We start from the raw sequence: 24,481 nt of genomic DNA, 5'->3' as shown, positions 1-24,481 counted from the left end.
TCCTTTTTCCTTGCACTCATTTAATAAGCCTACAAAGGTGAAGAATATACAATGGAAATATGTGGTAACATTCAATCTCACAGATAAATGTCAACCCATTTAAGCCCATAGACTAAAAACCACAGACAGTAGCCAGCTGTGACGAAAGACAAACTGTCTGTGGTTAAACAGGATGAGGTGGGCAGCTGCCGATGTGGCAGTAATAAGGATGATTCATATACAGACAAAAGAGACTTTCTCTGCTTACAGATCTTGTTTACAAGTAAAGGTTCAGCAAAACACTACACTTATAAAAAGTAAAGATTTCTTATTGGCATATCAAACCATTACAATTGATTACAGTGTTTATAGTAATATTTCCACATTTCATATGACAATGTTTTTTAATTTGTCCAGAATGTAGTTCAAAGTCAAAATGTGGATTTCTCACAAATACACAACCTTTTACTTCATGAGACATTAACTGATGGACTGAAGTTATTAGGACTCTCATCCTGACGGCACCCATTCACCTTTTAATGAGCAAATGATGTAAGGCTAAATTTATCCAAATCTAAAGTTCTAAAGAAGAAACAAACTCACCTACATTTCAGATGGCCTGAGGCTGAGTACATATTCAGCAAACTTTCTGTTTTGGGCAAACTATTCCTTTTTCACCCTTGGAACATTAATTTTGTTCTTCATATATGGAACGTTATTTTCCTACTATAAAGCATTATAGTAGGAAAATGTTTTTAAGATGATTAAAATATTCTTCAAAATATTCTTTATTTTAAAGAGTATCTTTAGTTATTAAAGGGTTAGTTCACTTCCAGAATAAAATTTCTGAAAAATGTACTCACCTTCATTTCATCCAAGATGTTCATGTCTTTCTTTCTTCAGTTGAAATGAAATTAAGGATTTTAAGGAAAACATTCCAGGATTTTTCTCCATATATTGGACTTCAGTGGTGGCCACTGGGTTGAAGGTCCAAATTGCAGTTTCAATGCAGCTTCAAAGGACTCTACAGAATCCCAGCTGAGGAATAAGGGTCTCGTCTAGCGAAACGATCTGTCATTTTCTAAAAAAATAAAAACGTACATACTTTTTTATCCACAAATGCTCATCTTGCACTAGGTTGACTTCACTACGTAGTCATGTTGGAAAGGTCATGTGTGATGTAGGTAGAAGTACCGACCCTTTACAAAGCAAGCATTCAAAGAAAGTCAAACGCCCTTTACAAAAAAAACATCGGATGATTTTGAAGTTGGAGGAGAAAATGAGATGAGTTTTTCGCCCTACCTTTTTGAACCAAAGTACACAGACAAAGAACTAACCACACATAACCTTTCCAACATGATTACGTAATGCGTTGTAGACGCGCATCACAGAGTTAATGCAAGACGAGCATTTGTGGTTAAAAAGTACATACTTTTTTCTTTTTTCATTTCACTATACAAGACCCTTATTCCTAGGCTGGGATTGTTTAGAGCCCTTTGAAGCTGCATTGAAATTGCAGTTTGGACCTTCAACCTGTTGATCCCCATTGAAGTCCACAATATGGAGAAAAATCCTGGATCCTTCGACTGAAGAAAGACAGACATGAACATCTTGGATGACATGGGTGCGAGTAAATGATCAGGAAAGTTTTATTCTAGAAGTAAACTAATCCTTCAACCTTCTGGATCCAAGGCTGCTTTTTGTCCAAGACTATTTAAAAGTTGTCCAATCTAAGATGACATGTACCTCTGGTACTTCTGTCTAATATAAACAAGCTCAAAAAGTCTTCAGTTTAATGTTGTTCACTGCTTTAGATAGTCAGATACATGCACAAAAGACAAGAACCACACAAGACATTGTGTAAATTTAAAATAAACTTTGTGATTTTATTGGTTTTATACTTACTCATACACATCATACAATCCTAAATTTAAAAAGAAAACAAAAAGGTATCTGGTGGTGTCTCTGGGGGACTGGGCACGCTGGTAAATTAATTCATGAACGCTGGTTAAACGTACTGCCGAACACGCCTGAGCTGAAACTCACGTCACCCATTCGAATGTTCTGATGAACTACTGGGAAAAATGAATCTCAACAACCCTAAAATCAAGGCAATTCTTCTTCAGTTACGTGTAAGGAAGAAGTCACTTCTCTGTTTTGCTCAATAACATGCAATCACGGCGGTTAATCATTGCTAGCATAGAAGGGATAACGGTCTGATAAGACACTGAAGGCAACATTAGAGGCGACCAACTGGCTTATAAACCTACTGGAGCTTCATAGTCAAGCGGTTGACTACATTCACAGTATTTGTGCCCAACCACACTACGTCGAGTCCAGCATTCCCATACACTGACATGGCCTTCACCCATCTGTATCCCAACACTCAGACCCAAGAAAGGTAGGATTATCCTTCAGCAGACAGAAAGCGTGAGATCCAAACCCTCATTAAAAGGCTGTCAGGATGCCGGCTCAACCAAGCATGGCGTGTACACATGCCAGCTCGCTGAGCCACTTACACCTGCCTTTCACAAAAGCCTTCTTGAGCTGGCAGCCCCACTGAGGATAATGCTGCCATCACAGACGGTGCTAATTAAAGCTCAGGTTATTTCCTTAATAAAGCAGCAAGGTCATTACCAGGACTTCAAATCGGATACATCCATCAAGTTGCTTTCAACAAGTCAAGGGACTGTTTATGAATCATGGAAAAATGTGCGAGACGTTATGAGGGAAGATTGCTGGACAACATTAAGGATAAAAACACAAAATGGTTGTTTCAGCCCTTTTACAAAACAAAAAATTAAAAACACAACCAGCACAAAGACACAGAATTCACTCAAAGGATGACAGAGAACACCACGTCGCACCGTTCTTCTTACATATGGGTAGTTAATAAACACTACATACACACAAAGCGAATTTTTTCCTGCATAACCTTTCCTGTTCTGTCTAAACATTCTATTTTAGAATGGCAGCCACATTGTATTTACATCAGATCCTGTTCATTTAGAAAGCAGGCTCCATTTGCCCATGCAATGGGGCGTTTTATTTTACATTCGCGCTGCAGTGTTATAGCAAACTCTGCATTTGGCCTAATGTTTGTGCGAGCATGCAATGTTTATCTGCTGGGGAAGTGTGTGTACATCTTCCACCATGACATGTTTTTGGAACGGAAAGGCGTCGCCTAATTAACAACATTAGTAGCCGGTTCCATTAGCATCATTCATTGGTCTGCTGGTGGTTAACGAACACGTTGCTCTCGAAGCTTGGCGACTCTGAGGGCAAAAGTTCATCGCTGGCGTGCGTTAGCAATAACGGGCCTGATAGCTTCCGTACAGCACCGAGGATCCTACACTAACTGCACTTTTGTTGCATTTGTGCGACTGAAAGTCGATCTTGTGCTTTGATTCTGAAAAGCCCAATCATATAATTCTTAAAAATGCATATGTAAATATCATTAAGGGATCACCTACTGTTTTTTTGGACACATGCTTCCAATCCTCCAGTACCAACCAACCAAATGATAATACAAAATAAATAGAATGCAATCACACAATTCAAGCTACGTACAATATATTAATATAGATCTTCTGATGCCATACACTCATTAAAACAGAAAAGAAAAGAAAAAAAAATATCTCAGTCACTCGCTTATGTCAAGGCTCTTGCTACACCCCTTTCCCGCCCCCCTTCGAACCCCGTCCGATAACTATTCATGCACCCAACATTAGCATGATAAGTCAATATATAAAAGAGAAATATTTTTTAAATGCACAGGCTGGGATTTGACATGTCGGGATAATTAATCAGAATAGAGAAACAAAAGAATAACACAGTTAAAGAATTTTACATGGGTAAATGTGGGAGTAGTCATTAAAATCTATATTCTTCAACATCAAGTTCCCACCAAGCTCGATGACCCCGCCCACCCTTTCCAAATCAAGACTCCTGAACCCACATCTCAAGGATCCTATAAAAAAATAATGTTAATATCCTAACAAAAATCAATGCCAGGGTAAAAACTAAAGAGTCCACCCTCCCCACCCCGGTGCACATGGATGCCCAGCTGACAACCAATCCCTCTTCTCCCTGGCTCTCTAGAAAAAAAAAAAAAAAAAGAAAACGACACACTCGCACACCTCTCTCAACATGTCACACATTCACTCACACACACACCTCTACACCGCCCTTCTGGGAGAGACAGGGAGATGATAGTTTAGGGAGTCGCCAAGCAGGGGCTGTACCCTACAACCCCACCCACCTTATCCTACAATGAAGAAATGAACCCAGTTTAGAATGGTGTTATTCAGCGCCACGGTTCCAAAACTTGCAGGTCAAACAAATTTTTGCTCATTTAGCCGTCAGTCCTCATAACTTTTGAATTTTCTCAGCTACCACGATGGGGTTCTCCTTGCGGATGCGGGCGGCGGCGGCTCCTCGGTAGTCGTAGGGACAGTCATGTTTGTCAGAATAACGGTGGATAGCGCAAAACAGGTTACCGCAGCGACAGTCAAAGCCTATAGACATAAAGGAAAGTCAATTCAGTCTTTCAATCGGCCATGTATTTCAAATGAATACCAATTTTATCATTGAGATCTCTAAAGAACAGGAAGGATACCAGCAGGACCATGTGAAATACAGCACTAACCTGCAGTATGTCATCTGACTACAGATAGAAAATGACAAATGAACTAAAATCAACTGATTTGTAGTTTATTGAACTTCGGTAGTAAAAAGAATACAGTGAAAACATATCGTACAACAGTTTAACTTTTCTATTTATGTATATTTATGTATTTTAAAATAAAGATCTCCAGTCTTCAATATCACAGGATCCTTCAGAAATCATTCTAATATGCTGAATTGGTGATCAAGAATTTTTTTTATATTATCAATATGTCTGCATGCATGCAAGCAAGTGTTTGTATGTGTGAACATATGCAATGGAATCAAGCCTGCATAAAAAAGTGAATATTTAAGCTGCAATACTAAAACTAGAAAGAGATCGTCTGCTGACTTTAACTAAACAGGAAAACAAATAGCTGTATTTTGTAAAGTGCTCAAAGATAAGTGCGGCCCAGCCGTCATTCTGAAAACAAAAAGCTCTTTCCTTGGTTCTTACCCGTGAGGCCAACTTTTTTCCTACAAGTGAAGCATCGATTCTTCTTTTTGTTCTTGTCAGGAGTCTGATCTCCGTCTGATGAAGCCTGTGCAGCTTCCCCTACTGGCCCTGTGATTAAAGATGTGGTCAGCCTTTGACAGATCATTTTTAAAACACAATGAACTTCCAAGCTTCTGAGGCTACGTGATACTCTGACACACTGATAAATGATTTAATGAATCATCAGTATTCATATCTTCCCATGAAGAGAACTGAAAGAAGGGCTTTAACTTGAATAGGGTTGTTGAATAGGGTTTGTTCAAGTTTGTTTCTTATTTTTATATTATTATGGTGTTTAATTATCGACCATATATGAACAAGATCAAATATATCAGAATCAAAACTGCAGAATTATAATACTACATAAAACTTCTACAAAAACTAGCCTTTTTTATTTATTTTCTTGGACATTCCATGCCTTACTAAATAATAGGGGTGTGACGAGACACTTATCCCACAAGACGAGACGAGAAACGAGACGGGGTTCACGAGAACAAGACGAGACAAGATCTTTAAACTTTTCTTAAGAAATCCTCACTGATGAAACATATAGGGAAAATATTCTTTTATTCAACTGAAAAAGACAAAATGCAAAAAATGTAGGTGCATTTTGAACTTCATGAAACTAAACTTCCATTTTAAGGAATTATATGCAGTAATAAACAACATTTAAACAAGAGCTTCACGATTCTGGATAAATTGTGAATCAGTCGTTTTTAATAAATTGGAGACCACGATTCTGGAGAGAAAAAAAAAAGATTAGAAAACTAAACAAAATAATGTAATTTACTAGTGGTTCTGACAAACTGTTCATTGCTTAAGTCTTTTAAAAACATATATTCATTTAAACAAAATAAAAATAAAAACATTCAATGAAGGAGTCAGTGTCTCACTTCATTAAGACTTGTTTGACTATTGAAATCTGAATGAATGATTCAATGACATACTTTTTTTTCTTTCTGCGTTCACATTTACCCCGACCCTCTGATTCATTAACATGGGCAGTGACAAAACGTGCTTCTCACGCTCCACTGACACTCGCAATGTGAAAAAGTCCTAAACATAGCTAAATCGTTCAGGAATAAGATCGCGTGGGTGTTTGAATCGAGATCTCAACATTTTAAAATAATTAGGAAGACTATTTTATGGTTTTAGTTAGGGATGCACCGAAATTCTGGCAGCCCAAAATTATTGGCCGAAAAAGGCATTTTTGGTTTTTGATAATTTTAAAAAAAAATTAATAAAAATCAGTTAAATCTGATTCTATTGCACAGAACTGAAAAAAAAAAAATATACTGATATTTAATATTAATATATTTTCTATCAAACTGTAGTACTTTCTTTTCAACAAAAGTGTGGTTAATTTACTGGCATGTATTTGTTAAATTCAGTATGATAAATAATAAAATAATAAATAATTAGAACTAGACTATTTTATGATTTTAGTTTTGGCCACTTATAATTATTGGCTGAAAAATGGCATTTTTGGTTTCTCATCATTTAAAAAAAATATATAAATAACTAAAAATCAGTTAAATCTGATTCTTTTGCACAGAACTGAAAAAAATATATAGTGATATTTAATATAAATATATTTTCCATCCAATTGTATTCTTTTACTTTCAATAAAAGTGTGGTTATTTTATTGCCATGTATTTTTTAAAATCGTTATAATAAATTGAGTGAAATTTTAAAAAAATACTACAAAATTATTTTATATTATTTTTTATATTTTTTAACAATATAACAAATAATTAGGAAGAGTATTTTATGGTTTTAGTTAGGGATGCACCGAAATTTTGGCAGCCGAAAATTATTGGCCAAAAATGGCATTTTTGATTTTTGATAATTACATTTTTTTTTTTTTATAAAAATCAGTTATATCTGATTCTTTTGCACAGAACTGAAAAATATACATATATTGACATTTAATATCAATACATTTTCCATTGTTTTACTGTCAATAAATGTTTGGTTATTTTATTGGCATGTATTTCACGCCATATTTCATTCAGTATCATACATTGTTGAGTTTAATTAAAAAGTCTTACAAAATTATTTTATATTATTTAATAAAACAATAAATTATTAAAAAGCATTACCGGTTTTGGTTTTCAGCAAAGTATATCCAGAATTTTCTGTTTTGGCCTAGAATTTTCATTTCGGTTCATCCCTACACTTTTAGAAATAAAGAGATGAAAACTGTCACTGAGACAGTCCCTTGTTGTATCTTAAGGGTCCATATTGGTACCTTAAAAGTACAAATTAGTACCTAAAGAGTACATATTAGTACATAAAAAGTATCAAGTGACAGCTTTTGTATCCTATTTCTAAGAGTGCAGTTTTAGTTAACTATAACCCTATTTTGTACATTGTGCATATCGAGGGATGAGAACCAGAAAGGCGTAAGTGACACTTCACTAACTTTACAGGAGGGCTAAAACTAAAATTTACCATAGTTTGATGACTTTGTGTACTGATGTCAGTCGTTCATAATAAAAATTTGTACACTCATGGATAACAGTATACTTTTGCCAGTAGAAAGAGCTCATCAAGAGCTTTCATTTGACATTTATCTCACTTACGCCCTTCTGGTTCTCACCCCTTGATATATGAGACACAGCAGACCTGTGCTTTTAGATGAACCCTCCTCCTCTTCTTCCTCCACTTCTGCTCTGTCTGAATCAGTGGTTGCCGTGTCCTGGGAGATGCTCATAGCCGTCATCTGCTGGGTTACTGGGCTGGGCGAACTACTGCATACACACAATTCAACCAAATTCATGGGTTATTTGTTATAATTCCTTCCTATACCATCATAAGCAGCTTGTGCTCATTACGAGATTACCACTGAGCAACAGACTGTAGTTTATACCAACTGAAGCATGAACAGTCTCAGATTTATAAAGTCCTTCTTACCTAGACGTGCGCTCTTCAGGCGGGGTAACGGCTTCCGTAGCGGGTACAGGGGTGGACTCCACCGTTACCGCAGAGGCACCTGGGGAACCTACAGGAGATGTGGCAGCTGAAAGAAACAGGAACCTAAGCATTAACTTCAAAACTTAGGTGAACGGATTTCTAATGCAATATGAGCATGTGACATACTCCTACCTACCTTTCTCACCCGGGGGACTGTTTCGCCCCCCTCCTTGTTGTCTCTGCAGATGTTCCTTGTAGCAAACAGAACACATTCCATTGGTGCGAGGGTTACCATAGAAACCGCATCCCATAGTGCAAAGCATTGGCACCTGCGTCTGATTTGTCTCCTGAGCCATGCTGTTTGAGAAGGGGGGTAAGGGGGACGGGAGAGGGCGATCCTAAAAATGGGGTTTAAGAATTAGTATTTCATAAGCAGAATTTGACCTGACCTGACATAAAAGGAAATATCATCTAAAAATTTTATTCGTCAATATGTATTTAACACAATGTCATTCCTGAGCTGTATGATATTATATTTTTCTTCTATGAAACTGAAAAATTAACTTCAGATAGATCTTTTCAATTAAACCTTGAATCCATTGACAATCAAGCTCTAAAAAGGCCTATAAAAGACCATAAAAGTTATACAACTCATATGCGATATTACAAGTCTTCTTACAAGCCACGTGACAGCTTTGTATGAATCCAGCATATGAGTCATATTAGACATCTGCGGTGCTTTTTTGTCCTTTCTGTGCCTTGACAGCCCATGGTCACTGTGAACTGTTGTTGTATGGAAAAAAATTGTGTGAAAACTATTTTTGTGTTCCACAGAAGAAACAAACAGCACACGGGTTTGGAATGACATTAGGGTGAATAAATAATGACACAATTTTCATTGTTGAGCAATTTATTTGACTTTAAGTTGTCCTTGTTGCACTGTAACTACACAAAACAAGTACAGATCAATAGTATTACCAACATGTAACTGCTATAGAATTAGGGTTAGTTGCTTACAATCATGCATAATTTACTGTTAGTACTATAAACACATGTAACTGTAACAAGGACATTTAAAATAGTGTTACTAATCATTTCTTTAATAAATCACATTTGTTTATTTTTAAAGAAGTCTCTTTTGCTCACCAAGCCTGCATTTATTTGCTCCAGAGTATGGCAAAATCAGTACAATTTTGAAATATTTGTACTATTAAAAATACCTGCTTTCTATTTGAATGTATTTTAAAACGCAATTATTCCTGTAATTACAAAGCTGAATTTTTAGCATCATTACTCCAGTGACATCATCCTTCAGAAATAATTCAAATATTTTGATTAGTTGAAAAAAGCCGAGTAGAATTTTTTCAGGTTTCTGTGATGAACAAAAAGCTCAAAAGGACAGCATTTATCGGATCAATTTAAAGCACACTTGTATTAATTTCTATAATTACTTTACCAAAAAAAAAAAAATGACTCCAAGCTTTGAATGGTATAGTGTGTGATGTTACAAAAGTATTTTATTTCAGATAAATGCTGATCTTTCTATTCATCAAAGAATCCTGAAAAATGCACTCAACTGTTTTAAATATCGATAATTAATAATAATAATAAAAATGTTTCTTGAACAGCATATCAGAATGATTTCTGAAGGATCATTTGACACTGACTGGAGTAATGATGCTGAAAATTTAGCTTTGATCACATGAATAAATTACAATTTAAAATATATTCAAACAGAAAGCAGTTATTTTAAATAGTAAAAATATTTCACAGTATTACTGCTTTTGCTGTATTCTCGATCAAATAAATGCAGGCTTGGTGAGCAGAAGAGACTCCTTTAAAAAAAACAAAAATCTTACTGTTCAAAAACTCTTGACTGCTGAAAAGTTTTTAAAAAATTGTTCATTTACTCTTGACATGGCTATATAAATAAAAGATTTGTATACACTAAATATGAATATGAAAAAAAGACTCGATGTTTATCAATGAAACTATTTAATGTTGTTGGATTGCCGTTGCACTGAGCAAAAACCCAACTTTTAACGGTTTGACTTACTTGTTGGTGACCCTGCTAGAGGCTTACAATATACTGCACGAAAACAAAAGTTCCTTTGTTTGTTCGCGTTTTGTTTCCCAAACAAGCAAAGAATGGTCCAGGTTACTGAAACCTAAACAGCCTGCTGATCAAATGACGATTTACAATCTGGCAACAGTTGCGCTTCAGTTCGAACAAAAAACAGCGAGTACGTGTTTAATGCTGAAATAGAAGTTTACCTAACTATCTGCAAGACCGATTACCAAGCAAACGTGGAATAAATAAGGTTATTTTGGAGCACGTCCAGGAAAAATCAGCTGAGAGCGGCTCCGCAATTAGAAAAACATTTTTGTCTTTGACCCGAGGATCGCGACAAACAACAAATCGACTTGGTGTCAGCGTTCAAACGACACCTAAAGCGAATATTTTCCTTCAGAAGTCGTTATTATTACCTATAGATGAACGTGTTAAAATCGCTGACCGGATTAAAGTCATTTTGTTTGTGATATTCAACTAGCCAGGCTAAAGCGCTAGCTCCGCTAACGGCTAGCTGACGTGATGGCACGCACACAAAACGGACAGCTGGGAGCTCGAGACCGTCCCACGAACACTTGCGGTGGCTTAAAACCCCATTTAGCTCGAATATTTACCCGTATTTCCGTGTGATTGAGGAGAAATCGACGACCTTGATCCACAGAAATCTGACAGAGTAGGTTCCTGCTATGCGCGTGCGGCCTGCTTCTCTCAACGTCATCCGAAACAACGGGCGTGACGTCACCCGTAGCGCAACAATTCATTTTTTGGCCATCATCGAAACCTCATCATACTTCCCTCTAGTTCAATCCGGTCTACACCAACAATGCTGCCAAGTATTTATGTAACATGCAGTTTTGGTTTTATTGCTTGTTTTGAGACGACCGTTGGATTAAAAACGCCACAGTTTTATTATTTTTCACAGTTTGGATAAAAATGCTGATGTATTAGGGAAGGCAAAATAGTCATGTGAAATTTATTTTCATTTGTGTGTGCTTTCATTTTCAAGTTCAGTGTCAAAGCTTCGTACTTCTGCTCCATTCTCTGTGAATTATTCATTTAGCTTCATCCACATGTTGCTGTAATATTATATTCACAGTATATGTATTATCTTGTTTTTGCTACGTTAAATCTTTTCTTTTTCACTGCATAAATCATAACTGTCATAAATCAATACTGTCACCAGCCAGAAAAAAAAAGAAGAAAAAAAAAACTTTAAAACTTTATTTTTTTAAGTATACAATACAGTAAACACTGTGAATGATATATGAACAAATCAGAATATAGATAGGAATAAATCTAAAAACTAGCCAAAAAAGATTTCTGGCTCAGAGAATGAGTAATAAACTCAATTTGATAAAAACAACCTTTAAATATATGTATTATAATTGAAATTTACAGATGCAAATAGATAAAATGTAAAATCATAATAAAAAAAATAAACACTTAAAAGTGTATTTTAAATGTTTCTTTTCAGTAGTCTGAAAGAAAACATATTATGGAGGCACACTAACCAAAAACCAACCAAACTGACCAGTGCATGAAAAACACAATGGTTTGTCTGTTGTCTTGCCCAGAGCTGGGTAGTATCTGATTACATGTAGTCACATCAGATTCCAAAAATTAAGTACTTGTAATCAGATTAAATTACTTTTTAAAATACTCATAATCAGACTACAGTTACTTTTTTATGGATTGCATGATTACATATTATTTACACAATAGCAATAAATTATTCATAATTTATTGATTCACCATAATGCCTCTTTTTCATCTTTTGAATGTTCCTTTCTAAAATAGCCTACCACTTATATACATTCAGAAAGTCGTCCAGTTTTGTGGAAATTCACACAAAGATCCGTTATTATTTAGGTAGCGACACATCATTTGACCACTGGATTTACAAAAATCATTTCAGATTTCAGATCAACTACTGACGAACACATTGATTTTTATTTGAATGATCACTCTGTAGGTTATTTTACCATGTATTTCTGTGTCTTTGGAAGGCTTTTGTCTTTCAAACGCATTATAATACACAAATTCACAACTTTTTAGTCATCTGATGCTCTTTCACCAAATATATTTGGTGAAGAACAATTGAAATTTAAAAATATATATTTTAATAATTATAACATCATGGTTATGGTCCCATGACATGCAGATAAACAAATAATACATGTGACCCTGGACCACAAAACCATTCATAAGTGTCAATTTTTCAAAACTGAGCTTTATACATCATGAAAGCTGAATAAATAAGCTTTCCATCGATGTATGGTTTGTTAGGATAGGACAATATTTGGCTGAAATACAACTATTTCAGTATATGTAATCTGAGGGTGCAAAAAATTCAAAATATTGAGAAAATCTCCTTTAAAGTTTTCCAAATTAAGTTCTTTGCAATGCATATTACTAATCAAAAATTAAGTTTTGATATATTTACAGTAGGAAATTTACAAAATATCTTCATTGAACATGATCTTTACTTAATTTCCTAATGATTTTTGGCATAAAAGAAAAATCTATAATTTTGACCCATACAATGTATACAAATATACCCCAGCGACTTAAGACTGGTTTTGTGGTCCAGGGTCACGTATTTTATTTTCATGTTAAGCTTTTTTATTTTGATTGATTTTTCAATTATTTATTTTAATTTTACACTTTTGTTATTTAATTAATTGTTAGTTTTTCATTAAACTCATAAAACCCCTGCAGTTACTTCACAAACTCCAGTTTTGGAAACCTTAAAGTAATATAATGTTTAATGCACTTCATGTTGTTAATAACAACATATGGCATATATTTTCTTACTCTTCATATTTTTATATCAATATGGTATAAGTTTATCCTATTTACACCAATCTGATAAATTAGTTGGGTCAAAAGGAATCTAAAAGTAATCAAAAGGTAGGTTTTGTCATGTAATTTGGAATCGGTGACAGATTACAATTTGTAAGTAATCTACCCAGCTCTGGTCTTGCCTTACTACCAAGAGCAGAACAGATATACTCATAAAGGGCACTTGCTTCTGTGATTTTGCATACATATAACCTTAAATATGCTGAATTGGTTCATTTTAAAATATTACTTCTCTTTAGAGTATTTAATTTGTGCCCAGGAAGCAAAAACAAATAGTTACAAAAGTAAAAAACTTTCTTTTTTCCATTTATTTTGCATTTCAGTTAATCAGCTCTTTTGCAGGAGGTATGATATGAAAATCATGAATTAAAAAAAAAAAAACAGAGACTATGGAGTATGGTTTGCTTTTATTCAAAAAAGTATGTATACACGTATTCAGTATTTAAGTACAGTACCACTAAGGTTTGAATGCTATACAGCAGTATATCACCTGCGGAAATGTTCATACTCTGCCCCCAAGTGGTTTCAATGCTTGGTTTAGAATACTGACATTGATAAAATTATAATTTGCCATTTAATATTCATTATACTACATTTTCAACAATTTAGTGTAAGTCTAAAGGCTGCATTTAACACTAGTTACAATTTTAAAATGGAAATAGTTACAAGAAACAACAAACAGGACCATATATTAACCTAATTCATCAAACACCAGATTTATTTAAGTTGATTTTCAATCAGCTTTCTCTGTTATCTGAGGTGCAAAAGGCCCAACCAGCCAATTGAGAGGAGTGTTATGGAGAAGGTACTCCACGACTCCATCCAAGGACTGTCGTACCTGTTAAAGGATGAAAATATACATTAAGCACTTTCTGAATTTTACACACATTTTAGCACAAAATAGAATAGAGCTCAACAATTGGTATGTACAAAACTGCATACACTTAAATTAACTATACCTGGCCGATCTGCTGCCGTGTCTGCTCTAAGAGAACGGGCGTGAGTGTTTTGGTGTTGCTCAGTGATGCCTGGAGTTCTCCAGCTGTATGTCGGGCATTCAGAAGCTGTTCCTGCACAGTGCCTGGGAGACCCTGTACACTGGACACAACCCCTGAACATGCCGACTTCAGCTGATCACTCAAACCCCTTACCATTGACAGAGCTCTCGACTCCAGCTCCTGAGGAGACATGCATTTGTTTACACAGAAAAAAATGTCTTATAGTATGAGGTAAGATATTTACTCATAGACATATTTTGAATCGCATTATAAGTAAAATACAAACTATACCTCTTCCTTGTCTTTTGCTGCATCTACCTCTGTTGCTTTTTCCTGCAGTTCTTTGGGCTGCCCTTCCTTCCATTCTTTCCATCTCTGTAGTAACTGCTCCGGAGCGCCCCCTAGCTGCTTATTGGCACTGGCTAGGGTAACCCGGGCACTTTCAAGCAGGTCCAAAGTGCTGGTCATTTGAGTCACAGCTGTATGGGTAGTGTCTCTGGCCTTGCGAGCCCTAATGAGAGACTGCTCAAGTGCCCTTTCCCGAACTTTGGCAGACAGTTTACCCAGGCGGACAAAATAGCTGGGTCTACTGGTTACTATGAATCCTTCTTCCTCACCTGGTCTTGGTTCAGCCAGTGCAGCTGTAGGTGGAACACACAACACTGATGTCAACACCTTACATACATACATATCAAAAGTATGCGTTGTGCTGTTGTAAACGTGCATCAAAGACTGACAGGGAATAGAAGAAATGGTTGAATAAAGTCTTGTAGCTTCATAAAATTAAGGTTGACCCACTGATGTTACATGGACTATTTTAACAATGTCCTTGCTACCTTTCTGGGCCTTAAATATGGTAGTTGCGTTGCTGTCTATGCAGGGTCAGAAAGCTCTCGGATTTCATCAAAAATATCTTAATTTGTCTTCTAAAAATGAACAAAGGTCTTACAGATTTGGAACGGCATGAGGGTGAGTAATTAATGACAGAATTTTCATTTTTGGGCGAACTATCCCTTTAAATAATTAAATTACTGGGTATGAAGTGCAATTACACTCACCAAGCTCTTTTTCGCTGATTGGAAGGTTCTGATCCACCCAGTCTTCAGAGTGGGTGAGGGCCTTATCTACACCATTACTGACCATCTGGCCTACACGGGTTCCCATGACCGTGTTTATGCCATCAGCCACAGCCATACGAGTCTTTTCCACACCACCCATCACAGCCCCCACCACAGCATCCTTTGCTCCTGTTACTGACTGGTACACCATGCCCACTGTGTCAGATACCAGCTGCAATGGAGATACAATACTGATTCATATAGCAATTCAAACTCTTCAATTTGCATGCAGAACATTTCAGTCTAGGCTTTACCTTGTCTGCTGGTTGATGTAAAATTGGAAGGTTTTCTTCCACCTTCTCCAGCCCTTTAATAGCATATTCATTTACCATTGCAACTGCACAAGAGAAAGAACACAAAAACAACTGTTTGTATTTAAAAAACAGCAGAAACAACACCAAAGACAAGGTATAAATAACACAAACTACATCTAAGATTAAAATTCTTACTCTGAGGTTCCAGCCGGTCTAGTATGGGTTTGGAACCTGTTGAAGCAGCAGCGCCCAATGTGCGCACCCCACTCTCTGCAACCTCCATTACTCCTTTTAGGAGTGGCACGTTGTCTTTCGTAGAGCTGTAGGCATTGTACACCGCATCACATGCTGAACTCACCAGCGGCAGGTTGCTCACTTGGGATACAACACTCTGAAACACAAATATGAAAGTTTTTTGCCTTTTTATTTCTTATTTTAACAATTTACAATCACGATTTGGTCAGTTACCCAGATGCTTGTCCATACTGGCGATACTCGGATATAAACAACAGCACGGATTGCACGTTTAAAGTACTACTGAATACGTTGTTCTGCTCATTTATGCTGTCTAAACCACTGAAAAAATGTGTGGAAGCTGCTAAATCATATAGAGAAGGCCTTAGTAAGCAAGAAAGGGCACAATATTTTGACACACCAAAGTTAATAGCTGGTAAAGATTTGTACAAGCAGTATTAATCAAGATATTATCCTAATATTTCACCTACCTGACCATAAATGATAAGAACAAACATGAATGTTGTCAAAAAATGTTACCCTGGAAATCCTGGAAATGCCTTTTGTTTCTCAGACAGTTTTTTTCACTCTTCTCCTTGATTTGTTATAACTTTTGGCAGTCTACAGTACTCCAAATGTTTTTCCTGGTCTGACTGATTAGTACAGCCCAAAACATGACAATAACTGACCATTTTCAGCAGCAATATGGCCAACTGATGACACATCGTGAAAAGACTCTAAAAAGTTGTTGAAAATAAACAGAGCCTTTGTTGTGTAACTGTGTAACTTACCTGTTGCTCCTGAGTAGCCTGTGATGCCTCTGTGTCCATCTCTGGTGTCTTCCCGTTATCTGCCATTCTGTGAAAGATGTGGTATTAATCAGAAAAACTGAACAAGAACCATTTACTTCTCTGGTAATCACACACCCAGAGTCACAATTAAAGGGATAGTGCACCCAATAACGAAAATTCTGTTATCATTTACTCACCCTCACGTTGTTTCAAACCTGTTTTCATTTCTTTTTTATGGTGGTAACTAGAGTTGATGGTAGCCATTGGTGTTCCATAGTATTTTTATCCATTTCATAGAAATCAATGGCTACCATCAACTGTTTGGCTACCACATTCATCAAAATATCTTCACACCTGTTTGGTACGAGGTAAGTAAACAATGACAGAATTTTCAGTTGTGGGTGAACTCTCTTTAAAACTCACAAACTGTTCAGAAGTAAATTAAATGACTAAAAGGTGAACGAATTCTAAACTATAGAAAACAATTTGTTAATATAATATAATCTTTACAATATTATAATATAAAGTTTTACACGTTCTGTGAGTAACATAAGTATCGTAATATCACACAAAAATCTAATTTGTGACATTTATAATGTTTGGATAACTTTTAAAAAAACAACTTTTGTTCACAAATGAATCATACATCTGCTACACGTCTAAGTGGGCGTTAGTATAGTATGCTCGTCATCATTATTTTTCGTAATGACAAATCAAGAGCGTTGAATAGAGGAAAGGGCGTGAACTTTCACCCACTTCCTGAAGAATTTTATTGTTGCGCCATTCCGTGTGGAATCCCACAGCCAGAGGAGACCGAAACGATACACAACTAATTTTAACAGTCGCCTATAATCTTACAATAGACATATCCTCATGCTGTAAGTTAGTTATCTTTATTGAAAGCTTTTTGTTTCTGAGGCGCGGCTTGTTTGAGTGCGCTTGAACAAACTTTAAGCCCACTGGAGACAAAACGTAACTCTCGCTAGCACTTTGAGAGTAACTCTACTGACATCACATTAACATTACATTAATTCGATGAAAAGGCGAATGTTACTTGTCATCCCACACAATACAGTCATTTTCCCATTCTCTCAGACAGCTGTCACATGAACTGACCTGTTATTGATTCGATGTCCCGCGCTGACCCGCGTGCAGTAGATGTATGAATGTGTAATGCTGTCTAGTCAAGAGCCTGTTTCAACTTGACGCAATAAATGTGCAAAGTTAGGCGGAGTTCTCTAAAACAAACCAATCAGCCTTTCTAGAACCTCTTATTGTGAAACCCTCAATTATTGGTGACTACTTTAGCATATTTTACATGATTATTATTTTCTTAGACCCTTAGGTTTCTCATCTGCATTAATTGTGAGACACAAAAGTCTAAATATTTTTTCATTGTTTTTAAAAACTGAGTATTACTGTAAGATACCTCCAGTATGTAATTGTATTAAATGAGAACACACACAATATAATCTAATATACCATAAATAGTGTGTCCTGTTAACAAGCTACTTATTCTCATAGTATTTTGGACCTTTATACCAGATTTATCAGGGTGCTGATAAAAATTCTGGCAGTTTACCAGTCATTGGTCCATACTCCAGCCCCGTCCCTCCATGTCAGCAGCGGTTACAACTCTGATGAAAACCAAACAAGATAAGATATGGAATCCCATTACGATTTAAAAGCAGCCTCAACACTTTTATTAATCATGAGATAATGGTGATGTGTAATGCAGTGGTGACGTGTACATTTGTGAAAGCAGCCACCAGTCTGCGAGTACTATTGACTTGAGTAAAGAAAATCGCAATGTTATTTCAATATTATGTACTATTGTAGATTTTATTACTATTTTACTACCAGTCAAAAGTTTTTCAACAGTAAGATTTTTAATGATTTATATGATCCAAAATACAGCAAAATCAGTAATATTGTGAAATAAAATAACTGCTTTCTATTTGAATATATTTTAAAATGTAATTTATTCCTGTGATCAAAGCAAAATTTTCAGCATCATTACTCCAGTCTTCAGTGTCACATGATTCTTCAAATCATACTAATATGCTGTTCAAGAAACATTTTTTATTATACTTATTATTATCAATATTTAAAACAGTTGAGGACATTTTTTAGGATTCTTTGATGAATAGAAAGATCCAAAGATTTTTTTTTTTTTTGGAAGAAATTATAGAAATTGATACTAATACTAATTAATACTAATTTAGCAGGGGTGCTTTAAATTGATCAAAAGTGACATTTATAGATAAAGACATTTATAATAATGCAAAATATTTCTATTTTAGATAAATGCTGTTCTACTGAACTTTCTATTCATCAAAGAAACCTAAAAAAAAATTCTGCTCAGCAGTTTTTAACATAATAATAATAATAATAATACATGTTTTTTGAGCAGCAAATCAGAATATTAGAATGATTTCTGAAGGATCATGTGACTGGAGTAATGATGCTAAAAATTCACAAATTACATTTTAATTACATTTTAAAACATAATCATTAGTAGTAAAGTAGTAAGAATATTTCAGAATTGTGCTGTTTTTGCTATACTTTGGATCAAATAAATGCAGGCTTGGTAAGCAGATGACAAAAAAATAGAAATCTTACTGTTCAAAAACAGTAGTGTATTGTAATTTATGTTCCAGTAATTTTCTAATAACCTTATGTCAGTCTTATTTTATTTTATATTATTGTTTGAAAATATATATCTCAATATAGCATTAGTACTTAGTGTCTAGGCAACATTTCAATTTTTTTATTTTTATTTATTTATTTATTTTTTTTCAGTTTTCTCATCAAATATTTATATTTACTTAATTTCAAATACCAAAACTAATTTTTATTAACCCTTTACAATAATGTTCCATTTGTTAACTATATTACTTAATGTGACTAAAAATAAAAAACACCACTAAAGCTTTTTTTATTAATCTTAGTTAACGTTAATTTCAGTATTTCGCATTATCCAATTTGCAGTAGTTTGTTTTAGTTCAAATTAACACCGAAACAGATAACAGACGAGAATTACAAAACAAAATCATCTAAATGAATGAATGAATTATACCTGTCATTTTCTTAATATGGCATTTTTAGTATGATGCAAGCAAAGTCAATTTCAGTCAACGTCCACGGTACTTTCAGAGAGTCTCCATTTAATTCATGAAAAGTTATATTCGAATTACAAAACATCATAATGATAATAATTTATTCACTGACTCTCTGCAAATAGACAATTCTTTGGTAGTGAAGAAATATTCAAAATAACAAATGGAGAAATTTCACAAGTGCTGAATAAATTTGAATTAAGACAAATCAAAATACAAACACTGCTGCCCTACTACTGTTAAACGCTACATTTTTACCTTGTTGAAAACTGTTAGTGTCATCAAAGTCTTGCGTGTTCAAATGTAACAAAAATAAGTGTCTTAATTAGTGTGAGAGAACAAAAGGCAAAAATGGGGCAAGTTTGGCACATTCTGTAGTACGTCTGTTGATATGTTACCAGGAGTCTAACTAATGATTATTACATACCAGAACAAACTGATGGGAATTACGTAGAGAAAGAACATGATTAAGGCAAACATTTCATAAGCCTGGTGTTAATATGCCTCAGTGTAAAAATTTGTTGTGGAAAACGTGTAAAACAGAGGTAACATATCTCAAATGCTCAGGAAAACATCTTGTAGGGTGACAGGAGTGCAATGTGAGTGAATTATTGTGCTGGTTGATGGAAATGACTTGTCTGACTTGTTTTAATGCTCACTTTACAATCATATTTCACAGCTTTTTTGTTACATTTTCTCTTTTAGTTAACAAAATCTTTTTAAAACTTCCAAAATCCTTTTTTCATAGATATCATGGATATTTCTTCATCTCATACAAAAACATACGTATAAAAAGAAAACAAAGAAAAGTATATTATTAATATAGCATTGCTTTAAGACAGAAGAAAGGGAAGCTACAAAAAAGTGGACCAAGCGCTCTTTTTAGTACACAGCTATTGACTCCGCCCACTCTATAGCAAGTGCACCGTTTCAATGAGGAAGGCAGCCCAATCCAAGTTTCCGAATGGAAACCCATCCTATCTGTGCGGTGTGCCCACACCTTAAAGACACAACATGGATCCAATCGTGAAAGGGAACACCACAGACTTGATAAAACCAAGCAGGAACCAATCAGAATGCTTATTTTCGGCATTCGTCACACAGCTCACAATATGAGAAACACAGAAATAGAGATAAAATGCTTAGAATAAGCAGAAAACAAATAAAGGCAGCATTAGGAAACCTTGTTTCATTATAGATACCTAAAGGTTGTAATATTTAAAAGCAACCATTTTGCCCTTAAAGATAGAAATTAAATGCAATTCTATGGATTCTCAGTGAGCCTAAGCATTTTAAGTGTAGGGATGCAGTCCACCTTGTCCACACAGTGCACAAGTGAACAGGAGAAAGACACGTTGATGACGACGATGACGACGACATCACAGCTACTGCAGATCATCTTCAATACTGACGCAAGAGTTCCATCATTACCGCTGATCAAGGCAACATGGCTGTCGTTTGATTTCTCTTCCCACAGCTTTTTTTCATTCCCCTCTTATTTGGCTGGGAAGAGATGTGCTCTTATGCAAATACTGATGAGGAGCAGGAAGCTTTCCTGCATGTGTGCAAAATATCCAGCAATAGGGAGGTTGGGATGTGTCTCTTTACTTGTGGGCTAGATGGGGAGGCGGAGGCACATGCTAATATTTGACATATGGCAGAATGTGTGTGAGATGCCAAAATTAGTTCTGAAATGTTTTTGAAGTCAATAAACTCCCCTTGGAATAGCCCATTTTCGAGTACTCCACCTGCTGTAGTCTTTTTACAAAGCTTGGTCCATAAAAAGGTCAGGGGTCACAGTGTGACCTTGCTGAGTCTGAGGGACAGACTGGAGCGTTGCTGCGTGCGCGGTAGTGTGGAGCTGCAGCGGCTGCGCAGCTGAACCGGCCGCCCCTCGGAACCACGCAGACGCAACAGGAAGTCAAAGTTCGCAGATGTGCTCATGGCGTAAAACACGTTGGCGTTGTCAGGGATGACCAATTCTAGAGAAAGAGGAACAAAGATTGTGAATGTGATGTTTGACAGATGATACATTCCAGCAGCAAGATTTCAAAACTGTGGCAGATATACAGGTTTTGATGTCGTACCTCTTTCCTCAGAGATGACTTGCACCAACTCGTAGTCGGCAGCCTGCTCATCCTCCAGGTTGTGTTTGGCCATTGCTCGAGAGATCACCGCTGGAGTTTTGTCCTGACTGGTCAGCTGCATAAAGAAACAATGACACATTTTACATCAGAAAGACTTCTCTCTATAAATTTAGTGTTATAGGAACAGGAATTTTTGTTTAAAAAAAAAAAAAAAAAAAAAAAAAAAACTCTAAATATGATGATCCTTTTGTATTTTCATATTTCCTTTATGTTTTCATATTTAAAAAGCAACTTATTATGGGTAAGAAAAACAGTGTTACATTATTTAAAAAAATAATTGGCTGTTATGTTGTCATTGTACTAAAGCCAAAATAAATAATTAAAATATTATTGGAAAATAATTATTTTTATTTATGTTGTATGTACCTGAAGAGGAACATTTTAAAATTCAGTTTATTTGAAAAAAAAAACACACTAATATTAATAATAATTAGTTTAATAATAATTTAATAATTCTTCTTATTAATAATAACAATAATGATTAACTATTAGTGCTGTCAAACGATTAATCATGATTAATCACATCCAAAAGAAATATGTATTGTTTACATAATATATTATTTGATTTATATTCATATTATTTATATTATAAATAAATGTTTTTAATATATAACTAACATTTTCTTACATATATACACATATATATCAATTCATATAATTCATGCTATATAAATTTTTTTAATACAAAAACAACATTTTCCTTAAATATTTACATGCATGTGTCTGTATTTATATATGCATAATAAATATACACAGTATAAACATTTATTATGTAAACAAAACATTTTGGATGCGATTAATCATGATTAATCGTTTGACAGCACTATTAACAATTGAATTTAAATGATTTCTACAACTTAGTGTGTACACTGCAAGGAGGGACAGACAAACACCATATGAATCAGATAAAATCAGAATAAAACTACAAAATTATAAGCAGATTTGCTTTAATTTCTTTCTGATAAAATCTGTAGCTGTTAACAGAATAAAATAAATCACAATTCATCTCAGGATATTTAACCAGTCCCAATTTGTTTTTTAGTTACGCTAATTAATATTAATAATTCATATTTTTTTTAATCAAATACAATATAAGACAGCTCTTAAACGGTTTTTATTTTTATATTTTGCATTTTTATTTTAATTTTAGTTAAAGTTTTGGTAATTTTGTTGTGCATTTTGTCATTTTTAGTAGTTTCTAAAGTATAAATTTATACTAAATTAATATGAGAAATGTTAGCTTTGGCAACTAGCTGAAATAAAATTTATTTCAGATTTTATTTTATTATTTCAAGAAAAGAAAATGTTTTTTTTTTAATGGTTTTGATTTTATGATTTTAATGTTAGTTAAAGTTTTGGTAATTTTGTTGTTTATTTTATCATTTTTAGTAGTGTCTAAAGTATAAATCTATATATTTTTAAATTTCTATAAATTTTAATTTAATTTTTAGTTTATAAATTAAATTAAATTATATATATATATATATATATATATATTTATAGATATATATTATTTTAAGCAAAGAAAATGTTTTATTTATTTATTTTTTTATTTTTTTAATGTTTTTTTTTATTTTTGTTTTTTTCAGTTTAATTTACCATAATAACCCTTGTAGGTAATCTATCAGTGAATTATACACACTCATAAAAGTAGATAAAATAATATTCAAGTCCTCACTAACCATGATACTCTTGTAGAGGTTTCCGTTTCCTTGTTCAAGGCTTACTCGGATGATGCATGCATCCTGAGCTTGTGTGTTATAGGCAGGCGGAAAACCGGGTGATGTTGGGGACATGGGCGTCAGCGAGATCGAGCGCCGGTGCATGCAGGGGGGCCCGGACAGGGTCGGGGAGGCCAGAGATGTGGAAGTGCTGGCTGTAGAAGAGGACGTGTCCATGGAGTGCAATGAGGTGCAGGAGGAAGAATCGGACAGCTACGGTAACCAAAACAGATGTGCATTTAATACATTATATTAATACAACAGTATATCAAAAATTTTGTGATGATTTAAAATGTTTGTACCTTCTTCAGATGAGTGTCTACAGAGTGTGTGGGTGTCATGCCTTCACTCTCTGAGGGACTAGAGTCACTGGAAGACACACTGACCGAGTCCATGCTCTCCCCAGAGCTGCCAATAGGTGGCGATCGAGGACTTTCTCTCACAGGAGAACTTGTGTTCGTGGCATCGGTTCCTAAGAAGAGTCTAATGAGATTGGAAAGACAAAAACAGATATTAAACAAATTATTAGAATTTGTCTTCCTCTTTAAATATGCATCACGATTCCAAATTTAGGTTTAACTTTATGGAGTATTGGCATAAATGACCTCAAAGCTAGCACAAATCTGTAATTTTAATTTAATGGGATCTTAAGAATAAAATATGATCGATTCAGACATGGTTTTAGGTCACTCACAGGCTTAATCTTTTCACCATACTCTTGCGGGGTTTTGGTGACGTTGGGCTGTTGTCTCCCAATCCTTCAACTTCACAAGACAGCGCATAGCTGCAGGAAAATATGGGATAAATATTATTTTTGAGACTTACACTATATTCAAATGGGGGAAAAGGCATGTAAGGTGACAAATGTGTGTACCTCTCCTCTTCTGAGTACTGAGGCTGACTTTTAAACCAGCGCAGAAATGCGGGATCAGGGGTCAGACAGTAACTATTGCACGCAGACTGCAGGAGCTTAATCTGAGCGATCACTTCAAACTCCTGCAAAGAGAGATTTTGTTCAACATTCCCACAGATCTGAATGCCTATAACCACGAGATTCAACAGATGTTTTGACTACAATAAAGACCAAATAATAAGGAATGTTGTACTTAC

At 34.9% G+C, this 24,481-nt stretch overlaps 3 protein-coding genes across 4 annotated transcripts in view; all 3 read right to left on the bottom strand.

Annotated features, from left to right (window-relative positions):
- Positions 1 to 2,980: 2,980 nt before the first annotated feature.
- Positions 2,981 to 10,889, bottom strand: zgc:77486 (uncharacterized protein LOC405808 homolog). The gene is made up of 6 exons (XM_051118201.1): positions 10,742 to 10,889; positions 8,253 to 8,454; positions 8,057 to 8,162; positions 7,769 to 7,893; positions 5,102 to 5,209; positions 2,981 to 4,496 (listed from the first exon to the last, which is right to left on the bottom strand). The coding sequence occupies exons 1-6, from the start codon at positions 10,886 to 10,888 to the stop codon at positions 4,348 to 4,350; spliced, it is 837 nt and encodes a 278-aa protein (XP_050974158.1). The 5' UTR covers position 10,889; the 3' UTR covers positions 2,981 to 4,347.
- Positions 10,890 to 13,377: 2,488 nt separating this feature from the next.
- Positions 13,378 to 17,651, bottom strand: plin3 (perilipin 3). The gene is made up of 8 exons (XM_051118200.1): positions 17,501 to 17,651; positions 16,385 to 16,451; positions 15,555 to 15,750; positions 15,360 to 15,442; positions 15,046 to 15,277; positions 14,279 to 14,628; positions 13,949 to 14,167; positions 13,378 to 13,827 (listed from the first exon to the last, which is right to left on the bottom strand). Exons 2-8 carry the CDS (start codon positions 16,448 to 16,450, stop codon positions 13,723 to 13,725), a joined length of 1,251 nt encoding a protein of 416 aa, XP_050974157.1. The 5' UTR covers position 16,451; positions 17,501 to 17,651; the 3' UTR covers positions 13,378 to 13,722.
- A 2,853-nt stretch (positions 17,652 to 20,504) lies between these two features.
- Positions 20,505 to 24,481, bottom strand: part of rgl1 (ral guanine nucleotide dissociation stimulator-like 1) — a 33,854-nt gene continuing 29,877 nt past the window's right edge. For both annotated transcript variants that reach the window (XM_051118195.1, XM_051118196.1), the window contains exons 13-18: positions 24,246 to 24,367; positions 24,066 to 24,155; positions 23,674 to 23,854; positions 23,333 to 23,584; positions 21,591 to 21,705; positions 20,505 to 21,485 (exon numbers count right to left, since the gene is read on the bottom strand). In XM_051118195.1, coding sequence (XP_050974152.1) covers positions 21,298 to 21,485; positions 21,591 to 21,705; positions 23,333 to 23,584; positions 23,674 to 23,854; positions 24,066 to 24,155; positions 24,246 to 24,367 — 948 coding nt within the window. In that variant the 3' untranslated portion in view covers positions 20,505 to 21,297. The remainder of the gene's footprint in view (positions 21,486 to 21,590; positions 21,706 to 23,332; positions 23,585 to 23,673; positions 23,855 to 24,065; positions 24,156 to 24,245; positions 24,368 to 24,481) is intronic.

Source organism: Labeo rohita, chromosome 8 (genome assembly GCF_022985175.1).
Source record: "Labeo rohita strain BAU-BD-2019 chromosome 8, IGBB_LRoh.1.0, whole genome shotgun sequence".
NCBI lineage: Eukaryota > Metazoa > Chordata > Actinopteri > Cypriniformes > Cyprinidae > Labeo > Labeo rohita.
The sequence above is the reverse complement of the archived record's forward strand: the minus strand, read 5'-3'. Positions and strand labels throughout refer to the sequence as shown.

Excerpts from the sequence above, each read along its gene's own strand:
- zgc:77486 (XM_051118201.1), bottom strand. The coding sequence starts at position 10,888 with ATGAATTGTTGCGCTACGGGTGACGTCACGCCCGTTGTTTCGGATGAC. Across the intron at positions 7,894-8,056 it reads CCTGAAGAGCGCACGTCTAG|TAGTTCGCCCAGCCCAGTAA; the intron begins GTAAGAAGGACT and ends GTGTGTATGCAG. Across the intron at positions 5,210-7,768 it reads GGGTTCATCTAAAAGCACAG|GGCCAGTAGGGGAAGCTGCA; the intron begins GTCTGCTGTGTC and ends CTTTAATCACAG.
- plin3 (XM_051118200.1), bottom strand. The coding sequence starts at position 16,450 with ATGGCAGATAACGGGAAGACACCAGAGATGGACACAGAGGCATCACAG. Across the intron at positions 14,629-15,045 it reads AATCAGCGAAAAAGAGCTTG|CTGCACTGGCTGAACCAAGA; the intron begins GTGAGTGTAATT and ends TTCCACCTACAG. Across the intron at positions 13,828-13,948 it reads CACGGCAGCAGATCGGCCAG|GTACGACAGTCCTTGGATGG; the intron begins GTATAGTTAATT and ends ATCCTTTAACAG.